Source organism: Sander lucioperca, chromosome 8 (assembly GCF_008315115.2).
Source record: "Sander lucioperca isolate FBNREF2018 chromosome 8, SLUC_FBN_1.2, whole genome shotgun sequence".
In the NCBI taxonomy this organism is placed as follows: domain Eukaryota; kingdom Metazoa; phylum Chordata; class Actinopteri; order Perciformes; family Percidae; genus Sander; species Sander lucioperca.
The window spans coordinates 15,534,696-15,561,619 of NC_050180.1; the positions used below are offsets into that span (position 1 = coordinate 15,534,696).

Here is a 26,924-nt window from a genome sequence, read left to right on the forward strand (position 1 = left end):
CATTGGCGCATTGCTATTATGATGGCGGATTTGCACCGTAATATCTTTATTCGTAATCTTTTGCATGTTTGTGTGCTGCTGCGCTACCCTGTGTGTGTAACAAGCATAGTGTGCGCGCGATGTGCATAAGCCTAGGCGCATTTTACTAATTTGCTGTTAAAATAACAATGAAATGCTGCGCTATTGACTTTAGACCAGGTTTTTGTTGGTCAATGGCGCGAACACTTCCCGCTGCCTCAAGATAGTAATGCACCAAGAATTCACCTGAACACACCTCCCTGTAAGACCAGCACGCCCATGGGTGCAAAGATGGGTGCAGGTGCATTTGCTATTTAAATGGTCTTAAACTAGCAAAGACACTTGCGTCGGGCTTTGCGCTGTGCTGCGCCAGGTGCAAGATAGGGCCCATTATGTCATGTTTGTTTCATCCTGTACAAACAATGAAGTGTTAAAACGATATGTTGCTGTTATGGAGGGTTATGGTCTTGTTATCACCAGTGGAGACTTCAGGATGTCACAGTGCCCAGCCAAGAAACACATAAGTCAGGCACATAACCCCTCTAAAAACACAATTTGCCATTTTGAAACTTTACACCCCATTCCTCTGTATCTGTTCACAATTCAGACATTCATTTTTAAGGTTCTTTTTCTAAGTCCCTCAGTTTTCCTCTTGCGGTAGCAGTACAGACCAATGGAGGTTAATGAAGCATCACGTTTTTTTCCCTACAGATCTGGACTACTAATTAGCCTCTAGTGCTCCACCATACCATAAGCATAATTACACTGCAGATTGGAGCTTTGGCTGCTATAACCAAAAATAAAGAGAGACACTATATACAGGTGTACCCCAGTGGATTAAAAAAGTAAAGTCCTTAAAATGCAACATAGACTAAATACCCCTACATAAAAAAATCAAGGGACTAAGGAATTATGTTTTAGAATAATTAAAACAGCTTTAAAATGACCACTAGAGAAGGGTATATAAGCCATGATAAATGCTACCTACTTCTAGTAATCCAGGAGGAAAATGTGATTAATTTAGTTTCGCCTCTTTGGCGATGAGCAGCTGATGCTACTCACTCCTCGTGCACTGAGCCCTCTGTCCACAAAGCTAAAAGCAGAGTAATGGATAGCCCAGCAGCTCACTGGGGGGTACTGAGGTCCAATGAAAGGAACAACTTTTTGACCTCTCCCTCGCAAGCCAGAGGTTATTGATTCTCTGGAACCCTCCTTTTCCCTCCCCTCTCACAGATCTTTGCCTTCTGGATTTTCCCAGTGACACCACTTGCATCATTTCATGCTTACACACACACACACACACACACACACACACACACACACACACACACACACACACACACACACAGCCGCTCGACGTGTCAAGGTTAAGGTCAGTTTGTCTCCGTGTGGAAGGAGAGGGAGGGCGCATAGAAAGGGAAAGAGAGAAAAAAAACAAGAGAGGAGGAGAGTAATCACAGTGAGAAGATTGCTATCGATGGTGAAAGTGAAAAAAGGCATTGGGGCATATCAGGGTAGATATATGTGTACAATGCAAAACAAAATGACCTGCAAGGAATGAGTGAACGAGATGTGACCAGTCCCATGAGATCAACACTCTTAGACAGAACACAACGACTGAATCAGATTGTTTATTTGGTATAGACTGCAATCAGCCAGGTGCACATTAAGTGATTTATGCTGGAATAAAATAAACCAAAACTCAGTAAGGAATAGCCAGACAGGAAATGGACACAGAGGTGGTGAAGCACAGCAGATATTATTAAGAGTTGGAGGGCTCAGACATGCAGACTATCATGTTTTATTAAGACCTGTTTTCCAGCCAGAGACATGAGTCAGGACCATAATAAACCAAAGAGCTCCCACTTCGCCAGATCCCCAACCCAGCAAGACACACCCACTCATTTACGCCCAAAGTTTTAGATTAAAATAACTGTGTAGATATTTAGCCACAAGTTAACTGTGCTGTTCACCAGTTTGACAAAAGACTTCTGAATTAAAATACCTGTTCTACATCTTTTTAATGTGTTCAGTTGTATACTACATACAGTGAAAAAGAAAAGAGCATTGACAGAACTCTGATCATCATCACATGTTTATTCATTGTCAACAAATGCCAGTGAGGAGACTGAAGAGATAAGTCAAGTGAAGCAGTCTGTAATCCCGCTCAGTTTCTTCTTAATCCCAGTAAACAGGAGAAAACTGTAGCAGGAGACGGTGCCAGAACATGGCCCAGTCTGTTGGTGACAATTCCTGTGCGAATACTGTTATATTGTGCCAGCTATGTGCACATGTGCTACACTCGTCTCATGTACCAGCAGAAAGAGCATTTGTCCTCCTTGGCAGTCTGAGTGAACAGACGGAGCACGAGGAGGCAGTCGTCGGTCTGTCGGTCTGCCTCTCTATCTGGGTTGCATGACAGTTGCAGCCACTGGACATGCCCCAGGTATAATGCATATGTATACCCCCCTAATTAGAAATTAATATTCAGATTGATTCAGACGGAATGATGCAAGTGTTTGTGTTGTGAAGCTGCAACTAAATGTGTAGCTCCTCCAAAACTTGACTTTGACATGTCCGTGTGTGTGCATGCTTGTGCCTGTGCACAATGAGCACCTGGTGTTTCATAGACCCAGCCAGAGGCAACACAAATATACAGCATCCATCAAACACGTGTGAAAGGATTTCAGAGACGCACAAGCTAAGAAACATCAGACAGCAGGGGAGAGCCATCTTGTCACACAACTGATGCTGTTGAATTGATTCTGACATCTTAAGGCCATATATGGAGTGCCTGCTTTTCGGCTGCATTGGGCGAACTAGGCCATTTTGCCTTGGGAACAACTTGAAAGCATTTTCTGGTGAAGTGCACCACATCTTAAGCCAATTTTGGAAAAAAAAGGGGAATGTGAGGGAAAGATTAAAAGGTGATTCTGTGGCAGAGCTGGATGGGCAGACTGTATCTCCATTTGACAGAGGTTACAGATGCACACTGCTCTCCAGCTTTTCTTAGCAGTGTGATTCCCTAAAGCTGACAGAGAATATGGGCAAAGTCAGGACCTTGAGAAAATCAACCGTTTCATACGCACAAGCATGCACTTTCTGTTCTTTGTCAGTTTGTCTCTATCTCTCTAGTTCCCTCCCTCACGCACACGTACACACATACACACACAACTCCGTTCAGCCAAAACACCCATGGGGGAGAGCGTCTGGTTGCTGGAAATGTCAAACTGCTTTGTCACGTTCAATCTCAGTCAGGGAGCGAAGCACTGTGTGTAGAGTGGTATGTATGCATGTTCTGCAAAAACACTCAATTCAAAGGCTAGCAGCTCTATCGGTTTGGGCCATCAGCTGAGCTTAGAAGAGTAATAGCATTTTGCGTTTAGTAATAAACTATTAAAATAGTGAAACATAAAACAATGAGCAAAAATGTACCTTATAAAAACTAGGGAAAGGCTTTCTGGGTCTTTAGAAGTAAATTTAAAAGATGCTATGGATTTGGCTAGCCCGTGATGCTCAGGCAGGGAGTTTCACATTTGTGTAAATGACTGTGTGTTCATGACGTGTTGCATTATTTTAAAAAGCAACTTAACACCAGCTGAAAATCTTGTTTTTGCCGACCACCAGTGGTTTAACTTCCCACCTCCCTGCAGTTGTTTTATGGTTTACTTAAGGGTGTGTCAGTACACTGTGACATCACTGTTGGGTAGGGGTGGAACGGTACATGTATTCGTATTGAACCGAAACGGTACGGGTGTCTCGGTTCGGTACATGAATTTACACGGAGAATACACGGTATAAAAATGAATAAAACTTGCGTGCAAATTAATTAATGTAATGTGGAACTACTGTTACATACGCGTTTCTTAGGGACACCTAATCTGTAGCCCCGCCTTAGCTCTGAAGCTCCTGTCGGTACACGATCCGTTCTGCCTGCACGATCCGTTCTGCACATGCGCAAAATGTTCGCGCATGCGCGGTTGTACGAGGATTTACGACTGCACGATCTGTTCCACGCTTCCGGTCGACAGCCAAGCTAACGTTAGTTTAGCTAACAGCTAATTCGGCTAACTGCTAGCTGATTGTAGCGGTCTGCCGTTATCCTCCACAGGCAAGCTAACGTTAGTTTAGCTAACAGCTAATTCGGCCAACTGCTAGCTGAGACAGCATGTAATAACTTTAAAAGACCCTCAAAATAAAACTTGAAAATAAACGTTGACATATATAACAAACACCTAACATATATAACAGCTGTTACGTCAGTTCTACTTTACTTGTGCTCATTTAAAATACAATCACTCAATACTTGTCTTTATTGTTATTACTGTGAAGTCTTAATTTAGCTGTAGCCTGCTTTTCCCATTACGTTTGAGTTAACGTTATTTTAGACTGAATCTAGCTGTCAGCTAGCGGTTAGCCGAATTAGCTGTTAGCTAAACTAACGTTAGCTTCCCGGTGGAGGCTAGCCATAGGCTAGCGTGGAACAGATCGTGCAGGTCGTATGGATACGTAAAACAGTATTATCTTGCGCATGTGCAGAACGGATCGTGCAGGCAGAACGGCTCGTGTACCGACAGCTCCCAAGCTCCGCCTACATGTCAAGTCAGTCCAGTGAGTCCAGACCAGAGCCATGTCTTTCTCTATCACTCTGGTCCACACAAAGCAAACTAGTCCCTTCCATATACAACCAAACACGGATGTACTGTAGCTGTATCCCTTCTTGGCTCGACCACAAATGGCTTCCAGGCCCATTTGCTTTGCTGTTTGCGCCGCTGTTAGCTCTGCTTTTAGCTCCGCCGTTAGCTGTTAGCTCCGCCGTTAGCTGTTAGCTCCGCCGTTAGCTTCGCTGTTTGCCATTTGCTCCGCTGTTAGCTCTGCTTTTAGCTCCGCCGTTAGCTGTTAGCTCCGCCATTAGCTTCGCTGTTTGCTGCTAGCTCCGCTGTTAGCGTGTGAAGCTAACGGCACAATTCGCCAACTGCTCTGTGTAGCCTAACCGAAGCTGCTCTTTTAACACCCCTGCTCTGTGTAAACGAAGCTGCTCTTTTAACACCCCTGCTCTGTGCATTCACATATGAGAGCAGCGCTTGTCTCCCATATCACACTACTAGCTGATTGTCTTATTTTGTTTACAAGTTCCAGATGGAGTCTGGAGATGATGTGGGGTAACCTACTTATTGTTTACTGTTTACTTATCTTACTTTATACCCTTCAGGCTGTTGCAGCTAGCTCAGGGGACAGACTGGATGACACTAGGTGGTACAGCCTGAGACATGCACAATAAAAACAATTGCCTTCTGCATTTTTGTTATGCTTTTCCCTCCATTGTAGCCTACCGAACCGAACCGTGATGTCTGAACCGAGGTATGAACCGAACTGTGACTTCAGTGTACCCTTCCACCCCTACTGTTGGGTGTAGTTACAGGTCCAACAGACCACATACAACCACACCCAGCAGATTGGTGTGAAAAAGTGAAACAGACTAGAAACGTTTAACCAGAGAGAGCAATGAAACACTGCTTTTTCAGCCTGATATTTAATTAGTTTTTAGGGCCATAAAATGTTCCCCTTTCCAGAGTTTTATTAATTACAGTAAAGGGAGGATTAGGGAAGACGTAAGAAGAACCCTAATTTTAATCTTGACCAAAAAGTACTGTAAATCTAATGTTAACCCTAAAACCAAGTCTTAACCCTAAAACAGCCTTTTGAAAAAGTGATGACTTACTAGTTGTGCTCACTTTACAAAGTATGATCCCCTTTTCTCTTTTCTTTCCCTATTTACCCTTTTTTTGTTCCTTAAAACAGCAATACATAATTTAACCACGAGTTTAAAGTTAAACAGATAACTGTATCTTCTATTTTTTTTTTTTTTTTACCTTTATTTTACCAGGGAAAAAATCACATTGAGATTAAAATCTCTTGGCCCTGGCCAAGAAGGCCGCACATAAAAATACACTTTAACATACAAAAAATAACAGACAGACAGGGATGGACAGCAATAAGAAATAAGAAATAAAAACAGAAAATCACATTTTAAAACAGGAAAGCAGGACTTGAATTCAGTATGTGAAATAAAAACCTGCAATTTTAGCTGATTTTGTAACTCATTCCATGAAGTTGGAGCACTGTAACAAAAAGCAGTTTTTCCAAACTCCATTTTAGTTTGTGGAACATCATACATTATGTATCTACTTGATCTTAGATTATGTTCAGATCTACTAGATGTTAAGAGTGTAGTTAAATATGAAGGAGTATGTCCAGTTATTGATTTGTACACAAAGGTCAACCAATGTTTGAGCCGTGTTGAGTGAGGGCCAACCTACCATTTCATATAATACACAGTGATGGGTAGAGTAGTTAGCATGGGTTATAAATCTCAGTGCTGAATGATACACAGAATCCAAAGATTTCAACAGGGACGTTGTGGAGTGTCTGTAAAACACATCTCCATAGTCTAAAATTGGCAAGAAGATAGATTCAACCAACTTTTTCTTGACTTTCTGTGTGAAGCAGGAACTGTTTCTGAAATAAAATCCTGACTTTAATTTTGATTTAGTGATTAACTGCTCAATATGCAATCTAAAAGACATGTCTTTCTCCAATATAAATCCCAGGTATTTGTACGAGGGAACTAGTTCTATTGGCCTGCCCTGTAATGTGTGGAGATGAGGCAGGAAAGGTCCATATTTACGGGTTCTGTTAAAAAACATATATTTAGTTTTCTTATCATTAAGAATTAGCTTTAATACATGTAAATTGAGCTCAATATTTTCAAATGCTTTTTGTAGCTTTAAAATTGTCTCAGCAGGTGATTTTGCAGAACAGTAGATAATGGTATTATTAGCATGCATAACATTTTCACTGAGGTTATTAATATATATTGTAAAAAGCAAGGGCCCCAAAATAGAGCCCTGTGGCACACCAGAGTTAACAGTAAGTTTCTCAGACATGTAGTCATTTAGAAGTACACGTTGACATCTGTTATTTAAATAGCTACTGACCCAACCAATAGCAGCATCAGAGAGGCCAATGCAAGCCAATCGTGATAATAAGATAACATGATTGACTGTATCAAAGGCTTTTGTTAAATCAATAAATAACGCAGCACATGATTTACGATCATCTAAAGCACTAATTATATCATTAAGTACTTTCATAATGGCGGTGGCAGTACTATGATTGTTACTAAAGCCAGATTGAAAGACAGATAGAATATTATTATTAACCAGAAACTGTTTTAATTGCTCACTGACGATAGATTCCAAAATCTTAGCTATCACTGATAATTTAGATATTGGACGGTAATTGTCCAAATTAGAAGGGTCACCACCTTTCAGCATTGGTAGAACCAGAGCAGATTTCCAATCTTCAGGAACAATGTTCTGTTCCAGAGATACATTTAAAATACATGTCAAAGGGTCAGCAATGATTTCTGCTGCAAATTTTAAAAATATACCTTCAATCTCATCAGGCCCTGCAGATTTACGAGTATCCAATTTTTTCAGGGTCATTAAGACCTCATGACTCGTAATAGGCGTAAAATCTTCAAAATCTTTTGAATGTATCTTACTCAATGGGAGAGGACTATAATCTCCCATTGAGTAAGATACATTCAAAAGATTTTCAGAAGATCCATTGAATATAGATCCCAAATATATTATATATAGATCACAAAATGCTTGTTAAAGCAATTTACCATCACTGTTCTATCGGTTATTTGCTTTTCATTTATTGTTAATTGGTTCAGGAAACCACTACATGATTAGTAGTAGGGGACAATGACTTAATGGTTTTCCAAAACTTAGTTGGGTTATTTAAATTTCTTGTTGTTTCATTAAGATAAAATTCAGATTTCGCCTTGCGAACTAGGGCTGTGCATCTTTTTCTCAGGGCTCTAAAAACCACCCTGTCCTTATCTTGGCCAGTTTTTCTAGCTCTGGCCCAGGCTGAATTCCTTTCATGAATAAGTTTAGACAGTTCCTCGGTGAACCAAGGATTATCGCGGCCCTTCACTTTAAATTTCTAAATTGGTGCATGTTTATTTATCATGTTTAAAAATATTGTATGGAAATACTGCCATGCAGAATTCACATCAGATATTAAAATCAATTTATCCCAGTCACATGCAGACACATCATGCAAAAAACCTTGAATATCAAAGTTCTTAAAACTCCTTTTTTAAATAATTCTAGGTTTTACTTTTGGAATCTTACAATTTCGTATAGCTGCTACAGCACAGTGATCACTGATGTCATCTAGAAAAATTCCTATGTGGCTGAATGTATGGGGTTTATTTGTTAAAATGACATCAATAAGAGTGGATTTGCTTGGGTTCTTAAGATTAGGTCTTGTAGGTGTGTCTATGATTTGAGTTAAGTTCACTGAATCACAATATTCTTTAAACTGGTTTGACACTGGTGACAACCAATCCCAGTTTAAATCACCCAGCAGTAAGAGTTCTTTTACTTGTAACTCAGCTAACACTGATGACAGTGAGGTGAGAGTGTCATTAACAGCTGAGGGTTGTCTATAGCAGCCAACAATATTCAGACGACAATCATTTCCATAGTGTAAATCAATGGCTAATAACTCAAACTGTTTTGGGATGGACAATGACTTTAAAACAGTTGCATGAAATTTTGATTTTATATAAATTGCAACACCTCCTCCCTTACTTTTCCGATCAGAACGAAAAACATTATATCCCTCTATTGCAAAATCATTATCTGAAATAGATTTCCTGAGCCAGGTCTCAGACAAGACCAAAATGTCAGTTTTGGTCGTCTTGGCCCAGATTTTTACTTGGTCTAACTTAGGCATTAAACTACGAACATTTAAATGCAGGACACCAAGGCCAGACCTAACTGAAAATTCCAGCGGGGTTGAAAGACAATTTCCCACCGGACCAGGATTTGGATTTATATTACCTGCCATCAAAAGCATCAACATTATCAGACATCGCTGCTTTAAGTTTTTTAGTGGGAGATTGTAATTGAGTTGTCCATTTTTAAAGTCCAGACGTGATTTTTTCGTAGGGCATAATGCATTCTGTAGAGTGAGAAGGCAAACGACAGTCAGATTTGCCCTTGGTTCCATTTCAACTGCAATTGGAATCACTTGAAATGATGGATCCGTGCGTGTGTGTTTTGATGGACGATGCAGGGGAAAACGTTCAAAGTTACACGCATTTTTACCTTCAGCACAGTCTGGCCTGACACTTGGATCGAACATGCAGAAAGCTGCCCATATTAGCAGCGCCGCTCTCATATTGTCAGCAATGTGGGGAAACACACAAACAACCAGCAATCGAGCTCAAGGATTTCGGTTCGAAGGCAGCACCTCCGTGGATTAATATTGGGGGTAGGGGCCAGAGACAAGGAGCACCCGCCGCTGATTAAAGGCGAGAAAGCACCACCGACCTCAATGTTGATCCCCTCCACAAGCCAACGTCCAGCAAACTCCTCCAATCCGCCCAACAAGCAAAGCCAAGACAGGCCTCCAGGAGAGAGGAGCGATGAGCCACCGATGACAACGAAGCATGCGACCCCCAAAGTTTGGCAAATGCAGGAAACGCAGCAGGTAGGCTCCACTTCAAACAATGCGCAGGCTACGCTGCTAACAGTCCATTTTTGTAATGAGTTCCATCAAAGGAAAAGGAAAAAAGCGCGAGTCAATCCTTTGCTCTTGAGTGATTTAGTTAAAAACACATACATTTAACATGTCCGACAAGACAAAACATAGAGTCAAACACAGGACGCACACAGTGCTGCCATCTTGAACGTTACATAACAACACAACAATTCCATCATCATCACTTGTTTTCAAAGCACCACTTGCAGATCAGGCATTCTAGAGTTTAAAAAGTTTGTATTGTAAGTGTAATTGTGTGTAGGAGGGTGGATGGCAATGGTCCCGTTTTCTGTGGTGAATTTGATCTTTCCAGCAATGCTGCAAACACTCTTCATCTCTCTTCAAGTCTTCCTCTCATTTTTCACTTTTTCAATCCTTCCTATTACCAGTCTCACATGCAGGTCTTTTTTTAGGGTGAGGTATTCTACCCACTCACAAGCTGCTCAGTATGCCGCATACATGCAGTACAAGGCTGTGATCACATCTGTCATATTGTCTCCAAAGGAACGCACAGTTACAGTGTTTGTCTAAATGAGGAGTGCATGTTTTGTCCAACTTTTTGGGGGTTAGTTTTCCTCACATTCTTTTAAGGCATGATTGTTTTTATTATGTGATGTTGTTGTAGGCGTTCAATGCCACTGCTATTCCCACAGGAAATAAGATACATTTATTGCCCCTTCCCTTTCTTGTTTCCGGCTGTCTGAATACACACTGATTCTGCTGTCTGGCTGGATGTTTCTCCCAGCAACCAATGAAAGGCTCCTGATTACTTTGAATTTCCTGCAGTTTAGCTGCTGGCCCTCTTTGCCTGTTTCCACCTCTTAATATACAGTGTAGTCTATAGTTGGCACATCCAAAAAGAAAGAACCCACGCCTGTGCTACGTATCACATGATATTCTTTCTGTCTTTGAACATCTGACCATCATCTGTCTCACTCTCTATATACAGTATATATATATATATATATATATATATATATATATATACACTGCCGGTCAAATGTTTGGGGTCACTTATACATTTCCATTCCACTCCATTCCAGACAGAATACCAGCTGAGATCAGTTGCAGTGTTGTTTTAATCAGGGCAGCAGTTTTCAGATTACATTATGTGCTTACATAATTGCAAAAGGGTTCTCACTGTTGTAGACAGAAGTGGCTGAAGAAACGCTTGAAATCCATGCTTTTTGGTCTAAACGTCATACCCAAATTAAAAGTGGTACAGCTCCCATATACTTTGACACTCAGGGGTGTCTGATATCATTGGAAAGGTAACACTCTCAAGTTTTTGTTACAAGTGTCAGAGTGATTCTAGGCCTTACTGACACAGAGTTACAGAGGCTAGAATGGAGGTTTTTTATTTCCGTCCAAGTCATACATCTGTAGAAAAAATCGAAGCCAAAAGACTCAAAAATGGATTTTATATGATTTTTTTTCAATAGATATGTCTGTGCATTTTTTTATTTCCATTTGAAAAGTGCAAAGAAAAAAGCCAAAAAACTACAAAATACAACACTTCTCAAATACACAAACACACCCACATCAATTACCTTTCCAATGATATCAGGCACACCCCAGAGTGTCAAAGTATATGGGAGCTGTACCACTTTTAATTTGGGTATGACGTTTAGACCAAAAAGCATGGATTTCAAGCTTTCTTCAGCCACTTCTGTCTACAACAGTGAGAACCCTTTTGCAATTATGTAAGCACATAATGTAATTTGAAAACTGCTGCCCTGATTAAAAAAACAATGCAACTGATCTCAGCTGGTATTCTGTCTGGAATGGAGTGGAATGGAAATGTATAAGTGACCCCAAACTTTTGACCGGTAGTGTGTGTGTTTATATGTGTGTGTATATATATATATATATATATATATATATATATATATATATATATATATATATATATGAGAACACATTTACACTGAGGGAAAAGCAGATCTGAGTTAAGAAATATCATCACTGCTGCTATCTCTTTTTTAGAGTAATTAGTCTAGCTCAGTGGTGCATTAATAACTATTTTTCTGTCTGTCCGTCTTGTGCCTGACTTAATATAACCTCATCAGACTGAAAACAATTTACCTCAGACAATGCTGTACTTAATTATCATGGTATTCCTGACTGATATCCAAACCAGAAATTGATCAAGTTCACTGTGACACAAATGAATATGGCCGATGATTTTCTATGCACTTCTTCTTTCCTCTTTGCCTGTTGTGTGCAATTTACATTGATTGCAATTGAACACTGCTCTGTTTCCACAGCAACTGATGCGGTCCTCTGTGTTCCACATGTTCATCTTGAGCATGGTCGCTGTGGACGTCATCGTTGCTGCTAGCAACTATTATAAAGGCGAGAACTACCGCAGGCACTATGATGAGTTCTACCTGGCAGAGGTGAGGTGTTTTTTTTGTTTTTTTCATGTCCTGCTTTTTCTTACAACTCCCAAGTGTCCACCTCAAGCCGTTGGTTTCAACATTAACACAAGCCCTTTGACCAAGGCTTTTATTAAAAGCTTTGTTTTTATTTGTTTTATCAGATAAAAACAGTATGAGATCATCTTTTGTTAAATGCCTGTTAAATGGCACAGATGCTGGTTTTGCTCTACAGTAGAGGTCCTTGTTTTGAATCCCCTCCAATGTCATGGGCTGTTATTAAACAAGATTTAATCCTGCATAATCGGAGTGCCTCATCACATTACTCCACTTACATGATGCATGATGCAACTTTAGGATATCAGGCAGTTTATAATCCATACATCCGTATATTTATTGTTCAATAATGGGCAAAATACATTTCATTTGTACTGTATTAACCAATTGATCAACTTTAGTATATGCATATTTTAATTGTATTTTTGCTCTTTTTTATTTGACTCATTTTTGTTTTGAAGTACACACACATGCACACGACACTTTGCTGTATGTGTCATGCAGGTTGGTTTGATGTCATCAGTATGCAGGTGGTAAAGCTCCATAGAAGACGGTGAGGAGTGTGCCCACCTCCCCCTTCCCCTTCATACCTCTCTCTCTCTCACACAGCTGAATGGAGGAGATAAGAAAAAGGGGGAAAAAAACAGACACAATATTACCTTCTCTCACTCCCTCTATCTACTGTATATCGTACAGCCATCGATCTGCAGATTTGTTCCAATCTGTGTGAAGGCTGTGAAGGGAAAATAGGAAAATGGAGGCACTGGGTTTAGAGTTAAATGGAGAAATGCACATTTTATTGGTGAGGTGCCAATTTTATTCTCTGATACTTACCGTATTTCCCCCTGCTGAAGATAGTGGTGGTCGAAGAATTTAGATCCTTCACTGAAAGGAGTCATCCAAGGTTTTAGTATTGCACATACAGTAAAGTTGGTGGCTTAGTAAAAGACAGATTTAAAACAGAAAGGTCAAAATCGGTCAACAAAGAGCAACATATCTGGATGTTTAGTCCCTACTATGGCTCAAGCTCCAAAAAAACAAGACCCTACATTTTCCATGATGCATCTTATGTTAGAACCTCAAGTCTTTCAAACTCCATTCATTAACATACATATTTTAGTGTTGTAGCTTTTGGGGTCTGAACTACTTACTATTAGGTAGTTTAATCTGTACATATGTAAATATATATAAATTGAACGAATGTTTTGTATGTTAAATCATTATCTGCAAAGTAACAAGTAACTATAGCTGTCAAATAAATATATTACCCTGAAAAGTACAATGTTTCCCCATGTAATTTAGTGCAACAGAAGAATAAAGAAATATTTCAGTAAAGTTACCAAATATTGTTCTTACTGGTAAATACAGTGCTTGAGTAAATGTACATGTGTATATTGTCCATCTGTCTATAATAAAAAAGAAACCGGGAAAGGATTGGTGGAGAAACAGCCACCATGCTATGTCTGTCTTGCTCTCCTCAGCGAGCAGCTGAATCAAAAAGCTGGCACCATTAGTGGACCATGACTTGTAGCACTGAATATATCTGTTTAATACACAGCTTTTAACTCTCATCTCTGACATTAAAAACATAATCTTAATCAAGCATATTTCATGGCACAGAAATATTCTTTACATTAAAGGAATACTATAGCCTACCACATTAACTATTGTAGAATAGCTTTTTGTTGACTGAAATTTGTTGTGGCAGGGAGTAAATGCAGACCCTGATTGCTATTCTCTCCATTTCATAACAGGTTGCCTTTACTGTGTTATTTGACCTGGAAGCTCTTCTGAAAATCTGGTGTCTGGGCTTTACCGGCTACATCAGCTCCTCCCTGCACAAGTTTGAATCTCTCTTGGTGGTCGGCACCACGCTGCACATCTACCCTGACCTCTACCACTCTCAGTTCACCTACTTTCAGGTATGGACACACACACACACACACACACACACACACACACACACACACACACACACACACACACACATTTTTACAATATGTACTTCCACAAATGCATGCCTGTATAAACATACATAAATCCGTTGATATCCTAAATAGGAAACTAAATCATCCACACTTCAGATACAATTGCAGTGAAGAACAGAAGCTGTGAATCATTTAGTGACATTTCTTTCCTGTGACCATGCATTAACGAGTATGAATCAATCATAACAGTCTCCTCTGTTAAAACCTCTCCTCTATTCATTCGTTAAAATGTACTGTCACCACAAATGTCTAACAGAGATTCAGTAAAGTGATTTCTGAGTTAAACTGTAGCATTTTTCAGTCATGACACATTTTTCGAGGACATTTGCTGTATAAAGTATAAATTATTTGATGATATTTAGCAAAAAGCTGAGTCTGAGTCCTCAATTCCTGAATGTGAGGCAGAGAGCTGGGGAAGTCTCGATCATTCTGTTGCTGAAAGCAATAATGTGTGATGCATTTGGCCTCAATAGAGATGTATCTAGTAGTGGTGGTCTGCAGTTTTTTTTCTATAAATTCTGTTTGCCTCTACGTTTGCATGTGTTTGATCTAACATCCTCCAAAGTGTGGACAGTTGCCCAGTTTATGACTACCCAGTTTTTCCAGTTCTCAAGGCAGAGCTATGAATTAACTGGGTATATTATGAACCAATGGTGCCTCGTACCGTAGCATTATCATCCACCTAGAGCCTTTAAGTATTGCACTCTGTCCAGCATTTAACCCTGTCACCTTGCTGTAGGGCACGTGATGTAGCCGATGAAAAGCTCTGGGAAGGATCTGATGAGAAAGGGCTTGTGGATATGTCTTTAATGAGCCTTGACCATACAAGCTGCCCCGATCCTGTCTGACTCTCTCAACAGCTGCCACCCAAACATGTGCAATGCTTACACTCAAGCAATCACATGCAAACATGTATACTGCAGCTGTATTCCGTTGAAAGTAATTGTTGACTGACTGTTCTTAGATAAAAAAAAAAAATCATATTCTAGATATTACAATATAAACAATAGTGTTTTTTGTTTCACAGTCAACACTGTTTTTTTTTTCAGTAAAAGATACAAATTGACTTGCAATGACTTGACACTTGCTTTAGCTTGGTGATTCATTTCAGTAATACTGTTTTTTTTGTTTTTTGTTACACTACCTTATTTTTGCATGGTAATACAAATGTGAAGGTAAATTGAAAAATGTGCTGGCAAGATGTTCTATTATCCTAATAATTAGTTACTGAATAGCATCGCGTTCATGATTTATGGAGGGCTTTGAGGAAAAAGAATCGGATGGGAATTTTTCATTTTTTTGTGAAAAGTCACAAAAAAATGAAAAATTCCCTTCCAATTCTTTAAAGAATAATGTTAAAGAATAAAAAAAAATCTGTTTTTACAAATTCAAAGCTCAGAGCATACTGTAGCTAAATAACATGCACATATAATACAAGTTTGTAAAGTGTAATGTCACTAGATTTTTCATTTGCAGCAATAACTTGCACACATACATTTGCACACATTCATATTAGTTTTCTGATTTTGGCTAATGAGCAATTTTTAAAGAGCAACTGGGAGTTACGCGCTTCACTTACTCATGAGAAAGAATTTATCATTTACTCTCGCTGCTGATATTTTCCCAAGTAGGTCCCAGTTCAAACAGGTGACATTTAGTCACAAGTGATTAACCTTAAGGCTCTGTGAGGTAATCAGAAGTGTGCTGGCTATAGGAGAAGGGACTAGGCTACACAAGCAATGCTTGTTTCGGATTTGTATTTAATTTTATTCAACCAACAGGTGTTTCACTGATAAAGGTTAGCCTTACCAGTTGTCTTTCAGTCTGGACTAAATGTCACATGCTTTAGAGTCCATACGTACAGACATACACACAGGCAGTACACTTGGCAGAATGGTTTTTAATCAGCTACTGGAACCCCCCCTCAACACTTCCTTTCTGTGTGTTCAGAATTTCAACGACTTCAACTGCAGCACGATTTAACAGTTCAGTCAATGCATTTTTCAGAAAGGCAGGGCATTGTATAATATTTGGACATTTCTGGTATGGATGCACTGATCCGATTCTGGTTATTATTGGTATTTGGCCAACATGGATTTAAAATTCTGGAAGGGATATCTGTGACAGCGACAATGTGACATATTGTGCTGTTCAATTTTATGTTAAGCATTGCTTTGTCTTGCAAGAGGTTAGAGCCAGAAGCACACACAGGCAACACAGCTGCAGAAGAAACACAATACTCGTTGTGAAAAAAACAAAAACAATTAATTGATTCAGCCATGCAACGACATTCTGTTATTTATCGTGTTTCCTTCTCCAGATCTGGCCTTGAGCCTGAACTGTGGTTGTGATAACCTCTTGTAAAAGTAATTTACACTCATCACATCAAAGAACTTCATTCAAGATTGTTTATTGCTCGTCTGATGTCTGCATGAGAAACAGTCACATTTATTTCTCGGATTGCAGACATGCTAATACAAAGAAATCAAAAGTAAAAGATCATATACTGTAGTCTATATCCTTCGCGTTCCACTTGCGGGATTGCTCTGATGCTGCAGGAAATTCTGCCGGATGCATCTATTTTCCATTTCCTTCCGCTTTCATTGTGTTGGAATTTTAAATTCGGTGGATTTATGAGGACTATTTTTGACTGCTCCTCAGATCTCTGCATGGTAAACTGAGACAGCTCGCTAGACTATCTGTCCAATCTGAGTTTTCTCTCGCACGACTATTTTGCAGTGGCTCTATGCGGAGTTTAGCACCGCCCATGATGATTTTGATTGGTTTAAAGAAATGCCATTAAACCAGAGCACATTTTCCTCCCATTCCCGAATGCTATGTGGACCCTCCTTCAGCGCGCTTTTGAGGAGGGTCTGGCAAAGGGAGACTAAAGAACATATAATAGTGTATTTTACATTGGAAAAGAATAATCCCTTTGTTATATGTATCAATATAATAGACTTGGGTAAAGCAGCATAATTATAAAATTAAAACAAAAAGCATCAATATTAAATCAGTACTTTACTTAGCAAAATGTCAGGACTAATGGTATTGATGGCCATGGTGGAACATAATCAGAGCCTTGCTTATTTAATGGTGCTGCATGCAAATGAATAGTTATATCACATTTTTATTTTACTTAGTATAACTACTGGTAGTTATTTTGAGTCTACAGTATAGTTAATGTCATTGTCATCCTGGGATGTCATTTCAGATTCCCAAGCTGTGTTGGTCTCAGGCTTTGCACAAAAAGAAAGATAGGCAAATAACTTGTTTTGCTGTTTTAGCCTTATATCCTCTTTGACCCAACCCTCTTGTGGTAAGCTCTTAGCCCCAGAGTGTGCGTCTGTTGTAAAATGGATGGTGGTCATCATGGTCTGTCAGGACTAAAATATATAGTTTAGTCTCATCCCATCTGTCATCATGCTGTGAGTGTTATTACTGTATTTGTTTACTGTAGGTTCCCTTTTTCCCAGTATCCCCTGTTTGTCTTCTTTTTTTTTTTTTTGCTGTATATCCCGAGTAATGAAAGATAGCCATGTAGAGCGAGATTCTAAAGAAAAATCTTTGGCTAGGGGCATCAGCCCTGAGCTCAATCAATAGCCACTCTCTGTTCAAAGCCGGACCAGTATGCATTACCTTTTGGGGGTTGTTGTCACCACAAGCAATTTAGGGACTGAGCCTGTTGACAGAGCATAGTATCACTGCACCTCTACTACTGTCAAGATCATTGCGCTGTTTTTAAAAAATCAATATCCAATTAATGTTGCCAATGGGTCTTCTTTTATAACTCTGATATTTTTTATAAACTATCTTTAAAATACCACCTCTCTGTTCCTTTGGTGTACTGTAACTGATGCAACAAAATTAACAATGTTTACACAAATAGCAACCTAACAGTAGAAATTTATGTCTTTCTTCCCCTCAGGTGCTACGTGTGGTGCGTTTGATTAAGATTTCCCCAGCTCTGGAGGACTTTGTGTATAAGATATTTGGTCCAGGTAAAAAATTAGGCAGCCTGGTGGTGTTCACAGCCAGCCTCCTCATCGTCATGTCGGCCATCAGCCTGCAGATGTTCTGCTTTGTGGAGGAGCTGGACCGTTTCACCACATTCCCCAGGGTAAGAAACTTAACTCGCACTTAACCTGTCACCAAGAGGGCAATCTGCATAAAAAGTCTATTATGAAAAAGAGTCATCTATTTTAGAAAGCTTCTATGGGTGTGATCATACCTTCAGCGTATTTCTTAGATGCATTTTTGTATGTGTCCTTTTAGGTAAACTGTGTATAAATGAGTCATGACTGACTGACCTGTCATCAGGAGTCTAAAATTCAGTTTGATTCAGGGTAACTTTTGCTAAGCATGATGGACTTAACTCCTTACTGTAATTAGCTTCTCTATGTTCATAGCAGGTAAGAATACATAAATAAATAGTCAAGTATAACCACCACTGCAGGCTGTAATTTTCTCTCATTTTATTGTGCAAGGCTTCCTGTGAGTAACTGCTGGTTATTAGATGTCAATATATCTTCCCTTATATGCACAAATCCTGCGTTTTTTTAATTCTTATTTCATTTAGCCAGCATTTTCAGGCAATATCAGCAGTTGTTTAGTAAGAGCCACCTGATTTTGGATACTATTGGTTTCAACTGCACAAATAAACCAGACCAAACCAGTAAACTCTCTAAAGACTTAGCTCACTTCAGCTGCTCAAAACACACTTTGTCTGAATGTGCCCTAATGTTCAATGAATGTGCTCTCAGGGAAACATGAGATAGTTAAAATAAGGAGATACCGGTAGTATATGAAATACACTGCATAAACATTCAGGAATTCATACGAGAAATTCAAGAGGGACACCTCAGACAAGCAATGGGGAGGCCTGATGATGGGTTGCATGATGGGTCAACAGATGTGGTACCTCCTTTGATTTCTAAGTGCTCATGAGCTTCTTTTTCTCTCTTTAGCCACATGTTTCCATCCTCATTTTTTTTCTCCCAACATTTCACTGATCCCGGGCACAGCGGGACATGGGGGGTTGCTCGTAAACAGATGCCACTTGTATGCTGTTACCCTTCTCGCTCTTATTTTCTCTCTTCATTTCCGTATTGCTTGTGCCTCACACAACCACATATGTGCACACAGACACACGCACGCGTCATAGTTAATGATGTTTGGCTGTCTCCCCCACGGGCAGACCTGTTGCTGGGTTAATCTTTATCTGCAGTGACTGGGATGTGGGAGCAGGTGGGAGGGGCTGGGAGGGGGGTGGGGGAGACTGTGGGGGGGGTGCTGTCTGGAGGTGAGATGCTAAGGAGGAGGCGCAGGCGTGCCATTTGACTCCAGGGGCCACAGTGTTGCAGCTGGCTGTTCCCTACACTTTTATCTGACCTCTACCAAGTAGATGAGAGGACAGCAGGACAGAGTAAAAAAATAGATGGCTGTCCCCTCACTTCCTCTCTTCTTTCTCTGCCTTAAATTTCAAAATCTCCCAATCGTTAGCTAGAGAAGTATGGTCAGATGGGGGCATGTGCATCAGCTGTGTGATATTTGCTCTCCTGTGAAAAAGCATGTTTCAAATGTCAGTTTACTCTGTGTAATTTCCTCCCTGTCTCTGTCTTTCTCTTCATCTCTTCAGCGCTTCTGCTTGTATACTCAGATGCACTCTCTCGCCTTTTGCCTCTCTCACTTTCTCTTATCCTGTGCTTTCCTCCCCATAGGCATTCATGTCCATGTTCCAGATCCTAACCCAGGAGGGCTGGGTAGATGTCATGGACCAGACTCTGGTGGCTGTAGGTCATATGTGGGCTCCGGTAGTAGCCATTTACTTCATCCTCTACCATCTGTTTGCTACTCTGGTGAGGAACCCACTGTGCTGTTTCAAATGTAGAAGTCAAATATGTTGAAGAGACTGTTGAATTTCAGTTTATAGTCTTTTGGGTATGTTACGTTTTAGTTCATTGTATATTTGCTGCAGTATTCAATTCAAACTCATTTTCTATTATTCAGTCAGTAAAAGCAGGTTGGTAAAAATAAGTGACAAAAGGATACCTGAATTGTTTTCTTAATGTAATTAATTAGTGCCCCCATCCCTTCAGTGCTCTCTCAAGTGTTACATCTAATCACAGTTAATCAGACTTGCAGGCGTAAGAAGTGCTGACATTTCAGTGTTTGGCCTTCTGATATGGGGAGCATTCAGACAGCACAGAGTCTCAGGATGACTCACACTTTACCCCAGACAGACAGGATGTCTTCCGGAACAAAACAAGCAACAAATGCAATTACTAAGCAGACTTTAAAAAAAAAAAAAATCTTATTTTTATGGTAATGAGGATAATGACATTAACATATGGTAATGTGTTCACACAAAGCATTATGTCTTATGCACTCTTGCACCTCTTGTTGCATTTTAGATTCTGCTCAGTCTTTTTGTGGCTGTAATCTTGGACAATCTGGAGTTGGATGAAGACTTGAAAAAGCTCAAACAGGTAAGAAGCTTATTATGCTAACCCTAACCCCTAACCCTAACCCTAATTATGTCCAGAGACTAAACAAGTTCATGCTCAGATCTTTAAAAGCAATCATTATCTAGGAATATGAAGAGTTAAAAAAGTTAACACTAGTATGTATTCCAGTACAAAACCTTTCTTTTAGTAGACATATTGACCAGTAAGAATAACAATAGCGAAAGTCCACATGCAACACATTTAAAAATTATAATTTATCTCCCTGTGATCTGAAGTGCTAATTAATTTATCTGCTGCTTGCTGTTTCTACTTGTTGTTTGCTGCTACATTTTATTTAAAAGCTGAGCACTTTGGGTTGCTACCCTGGGAAGAGTGACAGGATTGTCATATGTGCCCACATGTGGGCAGGGCTCTGAGTAATTTTTCATTTTCACCTTTTGGGGTTTTTTTTGGGTCGAGTAAGTGGGCAATTAACTTTAATAAAGCAAAACCCTGTTGTGTGAAAAAGCTGGCACTTACTCACACACACAAGGCCTTGGTGCTTGCCATTGCTCAACAGGCAAACCAGTTTATGTCATCAAATGCAAATGAAGTGCAGTTGCAGTTGAACTTCTATTGGGAAATTGGCTTTTTGAATTGCCACAGAGAGAGAAATGCCTAATGAAAGCCCCTGGTCAGTTCCTGTTTGTAGCCATACAATACTTTTACATAAATTAATTCATCTATAAGCTCACTGACATAAAGGTTTGCACACACACACACGCACGCACGCATGCACGCAAGCACACACACACACACACACACACACACACACACACACACACACACACACACACACACAGTTCACATAAACGCTGTGCACTCATAGCCGGCTGGCAGGTCTCAGCTTGCCTGGGTAGGTTATTTCCCACCCACAGCTGAGTGATTAGGCGCAGTGACTGTAAAATTGCCTATTTTACAGGTGCTTCAATCACGGATATGGAGGCTGACTATAAATAGACCATAGATTGTGATCACCCTCCCACAAGAGAAAGCTTCTGCAAACATTTGGCAAAAGCGCAATGACATGGCCAACCTTTCTTAAAGAAATACACACGTGGGCTGTGAGGGATGAGAAACCAATTACAGTGTATGTGATGAATCATTTTTGCCTGCTGTTTGATGAATAGCTTCATTGAGTTGGTTATGTTTGTGGTTTGTCCATAATGTGACCATGGCAAGCTCTTTAAAAAATACACAAAATAACCATGTAGTGTACAGAAAATAGTATCACCTAATGTATTTTTATTTTAATCTCAAAAACTGTTTTGTTTCATTAAGCGTTATGGGTATGGGAATCAATATCAATTAATATTTAGATTGAGAGTTTGACAGACAAAAGCTATATGTGTATTCTCTGCCGAGACAAGACAAATTGAAGCCGAATAAACGATTCAAAGAGCGAGTTCATGCAAATCATAGAATTTAGTCTTGGTATTATTTCAAGTGAAATAAGGGATAATGTTTGTGTGCATTTGGTGGAAAGCGGGGGATGCTATACACATGTTGACAATACAGGTAATAATGTACACAGTGAGCTCATCACAGTCGCATTCACTGTCATGCTGAACGTTGTTGTAGCTACTGTGGGGAAAATGTTTGTGTTTTAGTGGGTAACAGTTTATCTTGCCCTCCATGTCATGGCCTATGTGTATCAGAAATACCAATTGAACATGTCAGCTCCCCTTACACGCCATTGTGTTTTGTTTCCCATGAAAGACTTCAAGCATAGAAGATGTGTGTGGTTGCAGGTGCGCCAGCAGTGTCTTTATGTGTGTGTTTGGTGTGTACATGTCACATTAAAATGAAAATGTGCAGCCAAGCTTTGAGCGATAAGGCCCACCTGCATAGCACTGCACTATTATGCATGATGATAGTGAACCATTCTTCAAATTATTTTCTATATATGTTGATAAGTCACTGCCAATGTCATGTTCTATGTGATAGCCATCATACTCTTGTTATACAGATCCTTCTGACTTTAGCATAAAGTAATCACCTTCAGCATGTAATGAATTTATTTATTTATTTAGTGTATTGAAGTAAGACATCTTGTAAATCTCCATATACAGCTTTTCACAGCTCTCCTGATCTTTGACTCCAGGGTGTGCTGAGTGGCTAGCTTCCTCTCTTAATCTATTCCTTGCTTTTATTAACAATGCTGTTCACTCAGCCAAAAGTTTGACTGACTTCTTGGGAATTCATTTTACTTTTAAGCATAATAGGTCCACAGCATCCTGTTGAAAACCGTCCTGTGAGTATGTTTCCAAAGCGTCGGTGAATATAGAAAGGGAAATACCTGTGAGTAACGATGTATAAAAAAAGTACACACCTTAGAGGCCAAACAATCAGTTTGGCTGCTGCTACGTACAGAATCACCTTATGATTTAGAGCTGAAAATAGAACTAATGTTGTTAACTCTGTAAAAGTACAGCAACTGTAACAGTCTGCAACAACGCCACTGTGCTGCTCATGAGCTTTAGATGTGCACTGAAGCTAGCGGAAAGCACAGCGCGTGTTTGGTCTGAAAGGACTATGAGAATATTTAAACTTTTATGCATGTCTAAAAACCGCATGGCAGGCACGCTGTACCATAGGAAAACAAGTGTTTTGCTGGTTGTTTTCTCGCTGTGATTGGTCCCTATAAAGCTGTACTTAGGCCAGGAAATGAAAGGCTAAAGCTTTTACCTTTTCAGCTTTAAAAGTTTGTAATGTTAAAGGGCAATATTTCTCAAACTCCAACCCAACCACAAATATTCTGGTCTATTATTGCCAGCATCTGTGCTCAGTGCTGCGTTAAAGAAGCAGATTAGCACGGATGGAGTTACCAGGCAACACGTTTTGGTCGTCATCATGCTGTCACCAGGGCTGGTCACTACATGCGTATAAGCTACTTCTCCTTGACTGTTGCCATAGCCAGTCGCCATAGCCAGGTGTGTGTGTGTGTGTGTGTGTGTGTGTGTGTGTGTGTGTGTGTGTGTGTGTGTGTGTGTGTGTGTGTGTGTGTGTGTGTGTGTGTGTGTGTGTGTATGCGCGTGCGTGCGTGCGTGCATGTGTGTGAGAAACAGCAGCACTACTGTGTCTGCCCATGACTGCTGATTTGATAATGACATCATCAATAAGGCATGTAGCTAAAAAAATCTGTCATCATTTGTATGCTGATTGCAGCCCCGCCTTTTAGGGGAATGACTTGCATCTGTCAATCTCGACAGACCATTTGTCTTGATTTGGTTTTTCATCTACAGAATCAGCGCATGAAACATCAGGAAAAGCACAGAGCATTGTGGGTAGTCGCACTGTGATCAAGCAGATCAGCGTTAGCTCGCTGTGCTGTAATATCTGGTTGCTTTAATGCTGTGTGATGTGAGCTGTTGGCAAGTGAAACAGTTTTGAATCCATGCATTTTAATCACAGCCTGAGAACAGGAATTAAAGTTATTTGCTTTCAACGCACACACAAACCCATACACACACAGGTGCATGTGCTTACACACGTGCGTGTACATACACAGTGGTCATTAATAATTAGTGAAGGGGGAGTAAGCAGCGCTGCAGCTAATGAACAACCGGTTTATTCTACCATACTGATGAGCCAGGAGCACAGGAAAAGTAGTGACACACACACACACACACACACACACACACACACACACACACACACACAGATAGATAGATAGATATATGCATGTGTGCACCATTACATGCTCCACTCATCAATGCTGATTAGGATAATGCATTTATTGCGTGAAATTAGGTTTGCTAGACATTTTTAATGAAATGAAGCCAGGGACAGGAGAAAGGTAGACAACAGAGGATAGCAGAAGGGAAGGGAGGAAGTAGACACCCACCCTTCACACACACAGACACACACCACACACATCAGCCTCCCAGGTGTCTTTCTGTTCAAGGCTTATGTGAAACTTGAGAAAGTGCTGAACTGCTCATGAAATGTCATTTTAAAACATTTATACCATGCACCACAAACTGGTTGATTGTTGTTTTTCACTTTGGTGTTCCTGCTATTACTTCGATAGCCCAGAAAGGAATGGATTTACAATTGTGTAAAATCCATATTATCTGTAATTGTTATAAATTAATTCCTAATTTTCTTGTCATCCCAATTTATGTTACAGTCACCCAAAATTATGACTTCTTTTTTTAGAATTATATTCTTTGAGTAACCTTTTAAATTCAAAAGCTATTATTGGAAGAACGTGGACGATATAACAAAACCAGGACAAATGACATTTGAGAAGAGAGAGTTATATTTAGTCCAATACATTCCAAATTAACATAAGACAAATCAATCCGGCTGCACTGAATATTATCTTTCATGTAAACCATGACTCCGCCACCTCTTCCCTTAGGTCTGTCGCATCTAAATAAATTATATCCGGGTACATGTAGGGCTACCTTTGGTGAATTTTTGTGTGACCATGTTTCTGAAAGGCACAAAAAATGTAGATTGGAGTCACATAGCAAATGTTTCACTTGTTCAACTTTAGAAATTACACTAGTCCCCTGGGTTTTGTACGGGGGGCCCCGGATACATCTAGAATGATTAACAGTTTTAAAAAATTTTAATCTGCTGTGTTTTAGTTTTATCTCTTGTTGAATTGGGGACTCTGCATATCTTCTACAGAATATGTTTTGAGCGTTGTTGCTAAATTGTAGCATTAAAAATTGGAAATGTTAAATTTGTATTCTTTATAAACTTAGCACAAAAAGTAAGGACATTTGTGTTTGGTAGATTATTTCTGCTTTTTGGCAATACATTTTATAACGTTGGAAAGCCTGTTTAGTTCCCTTTCAAATGGTGCCCCATTTGTAAGGAACATGCATTTGTGTGATGAGCAGCAGCGCTGAGTATGTGGGTTGTGCCCATGAAAAATTTGCCAAATCTTCTCTGCCAATGCCAAACAGCTTATTCTGCCATTGACTCGTTTGGTGGATTGGATGATTCTGCCTACGGCAGTTGGATCGTAGGGTCAAAGTGAGGAGAAGACGCGGAGAACGCTATGCTGATTGCTGCACTGATAGAGTAACACCTTTTGGTGGAGGCAGTGTGATGGTGTGGAGCGGCATCTCCCTCACTGGAAAAACGAGGCTTGTCATCATTGGAGGCAATCTCAATGCAGAGAGATATAGAGATAATATTCTGCAACCAGTGGCAATCCCATATCTCCACAGTCTGGGACCGAACTCTATCCTACAAGATGACAACACTCTCCCCCACAGGGCGGGGTTTATGGAGGGAGTGGAGAGGATGGAATGGCCTGCCAGCAGTCCTGTCCTCAACCCCATTGAACACTTGTGGGGTCACTCTGGCATGAACAGCACATGCCAGAGTGACCAACACAACCACGTTGGCTGACTTGTGACAAATGCTGGTTGAAGAATGGGATGCCATCCCACAGCAGTGTGTGACCAGGCTGGTGACCAGTATGAGGAGGAGGTGCCAGGATGTTGTGGCTGTGTATGGTTCTTCCACACGCTACTGAGGCTCCTGTTTGTGAAATGAATAAATTGTTAAATTGCCAATATGTCTTGTTTCTTCAAACTTCAATCATCCAATCCACCAAACACCAAATAAGTCAATGGCAGAATAAGCTGTTTGGCATTGGCAGAGAAGATTTGGCAAATTTTTCATGGGTGCAACCCATATACTCAGCGCTGCTGCTCATCCCACAAATGCATGTTCCTTACAAATGGGGCACCATTTGAAAGGGAACTAAACAGGCTTTCCAACGGTGTAAGATTTATTGCCAAAAAGCATTGTTACCACAGAGAAATAATCTACGAAACACAAATTTACTTACTTTTTGTGCTAAGTTTAGTTTAATTTGCAACATCATCTGAAATCTGTAGTTATGGCAACACATTTGTATTCTGATATCTTGAAGTGAGAGAGAATCATTTGAAAATGGCCTAACTTTGGAACGTCATTTTATTTAAATCCCCCTTATCGACAAGCATGACATGGTTGGTATCAATGGATTCCTTAGATCTAGTCTAGTTTCATATGATACCAGTATATTCACTAGCTTTACAACTGGGCCCGCTATAACACAGTAATATCGGCCGAGATCGCCGACGGGTTTAAGCAGCACATAACATTTCAGACTGCCAATTCCTTACAAAGACCAGGCAACCCCATGTTACAGGGCTGACTTCATAGCTAAGTTAGCCCCGCTGTTCAAACTGTACAAAAATGTTAACGCTAGCACGCTCCAAAAAGTAGCAAACTGTGACTGCTGCCATAACAACACAAAGCAAATTGCAAATTTACTGCAACAATGATGCTGAAAACATAAATGTAATTTATTTGACGAAAAAAGTCCTAATAATATC

At 40.1% G+C, this 26,924-nt stretch overlaps 1 protein-coding gene across 9 annotated transcripts in view; it reads left to right on the forward strand.

Annotated features, from left to right (window-relative positions):
- Positions 1 to 26,924, forward strand: part of nalcn (sodium leak channel, non-selective) — an 87,607-nt gene that overhangs the window by 31,051 nt on the left and 29,632 nt on the right. For all 9 annotated transcript variants that reach the window (XM_036004275.1, XM_036004274.1, XM_036004279.1 and 6 more), the window contains 5 exons: positions 11,913 to 12,044; positions 13,835 to 14,002; positions 17,997 to 18,188; positions 19,789 to 19,926; positions 20,482 to 20,556. In XM_036004275.1, the coding sequence (XP_035860168.1) occupies positions 11,913 to 12,044; positions 13,835 to 14,002; positions 17,997 to 18,188; positions 19,789 to 19,926; positions 20,482 to 20,556 (705 nt within the window). The remainder of the gene's footprint in view (positions 1 to 11,912; positions 12,045 to 13,834; positions 14,003 to 17,996; positions 18,189 to 19,788; positions 19,927 to 20,481; positions 20,557 to 26,924) is intronic.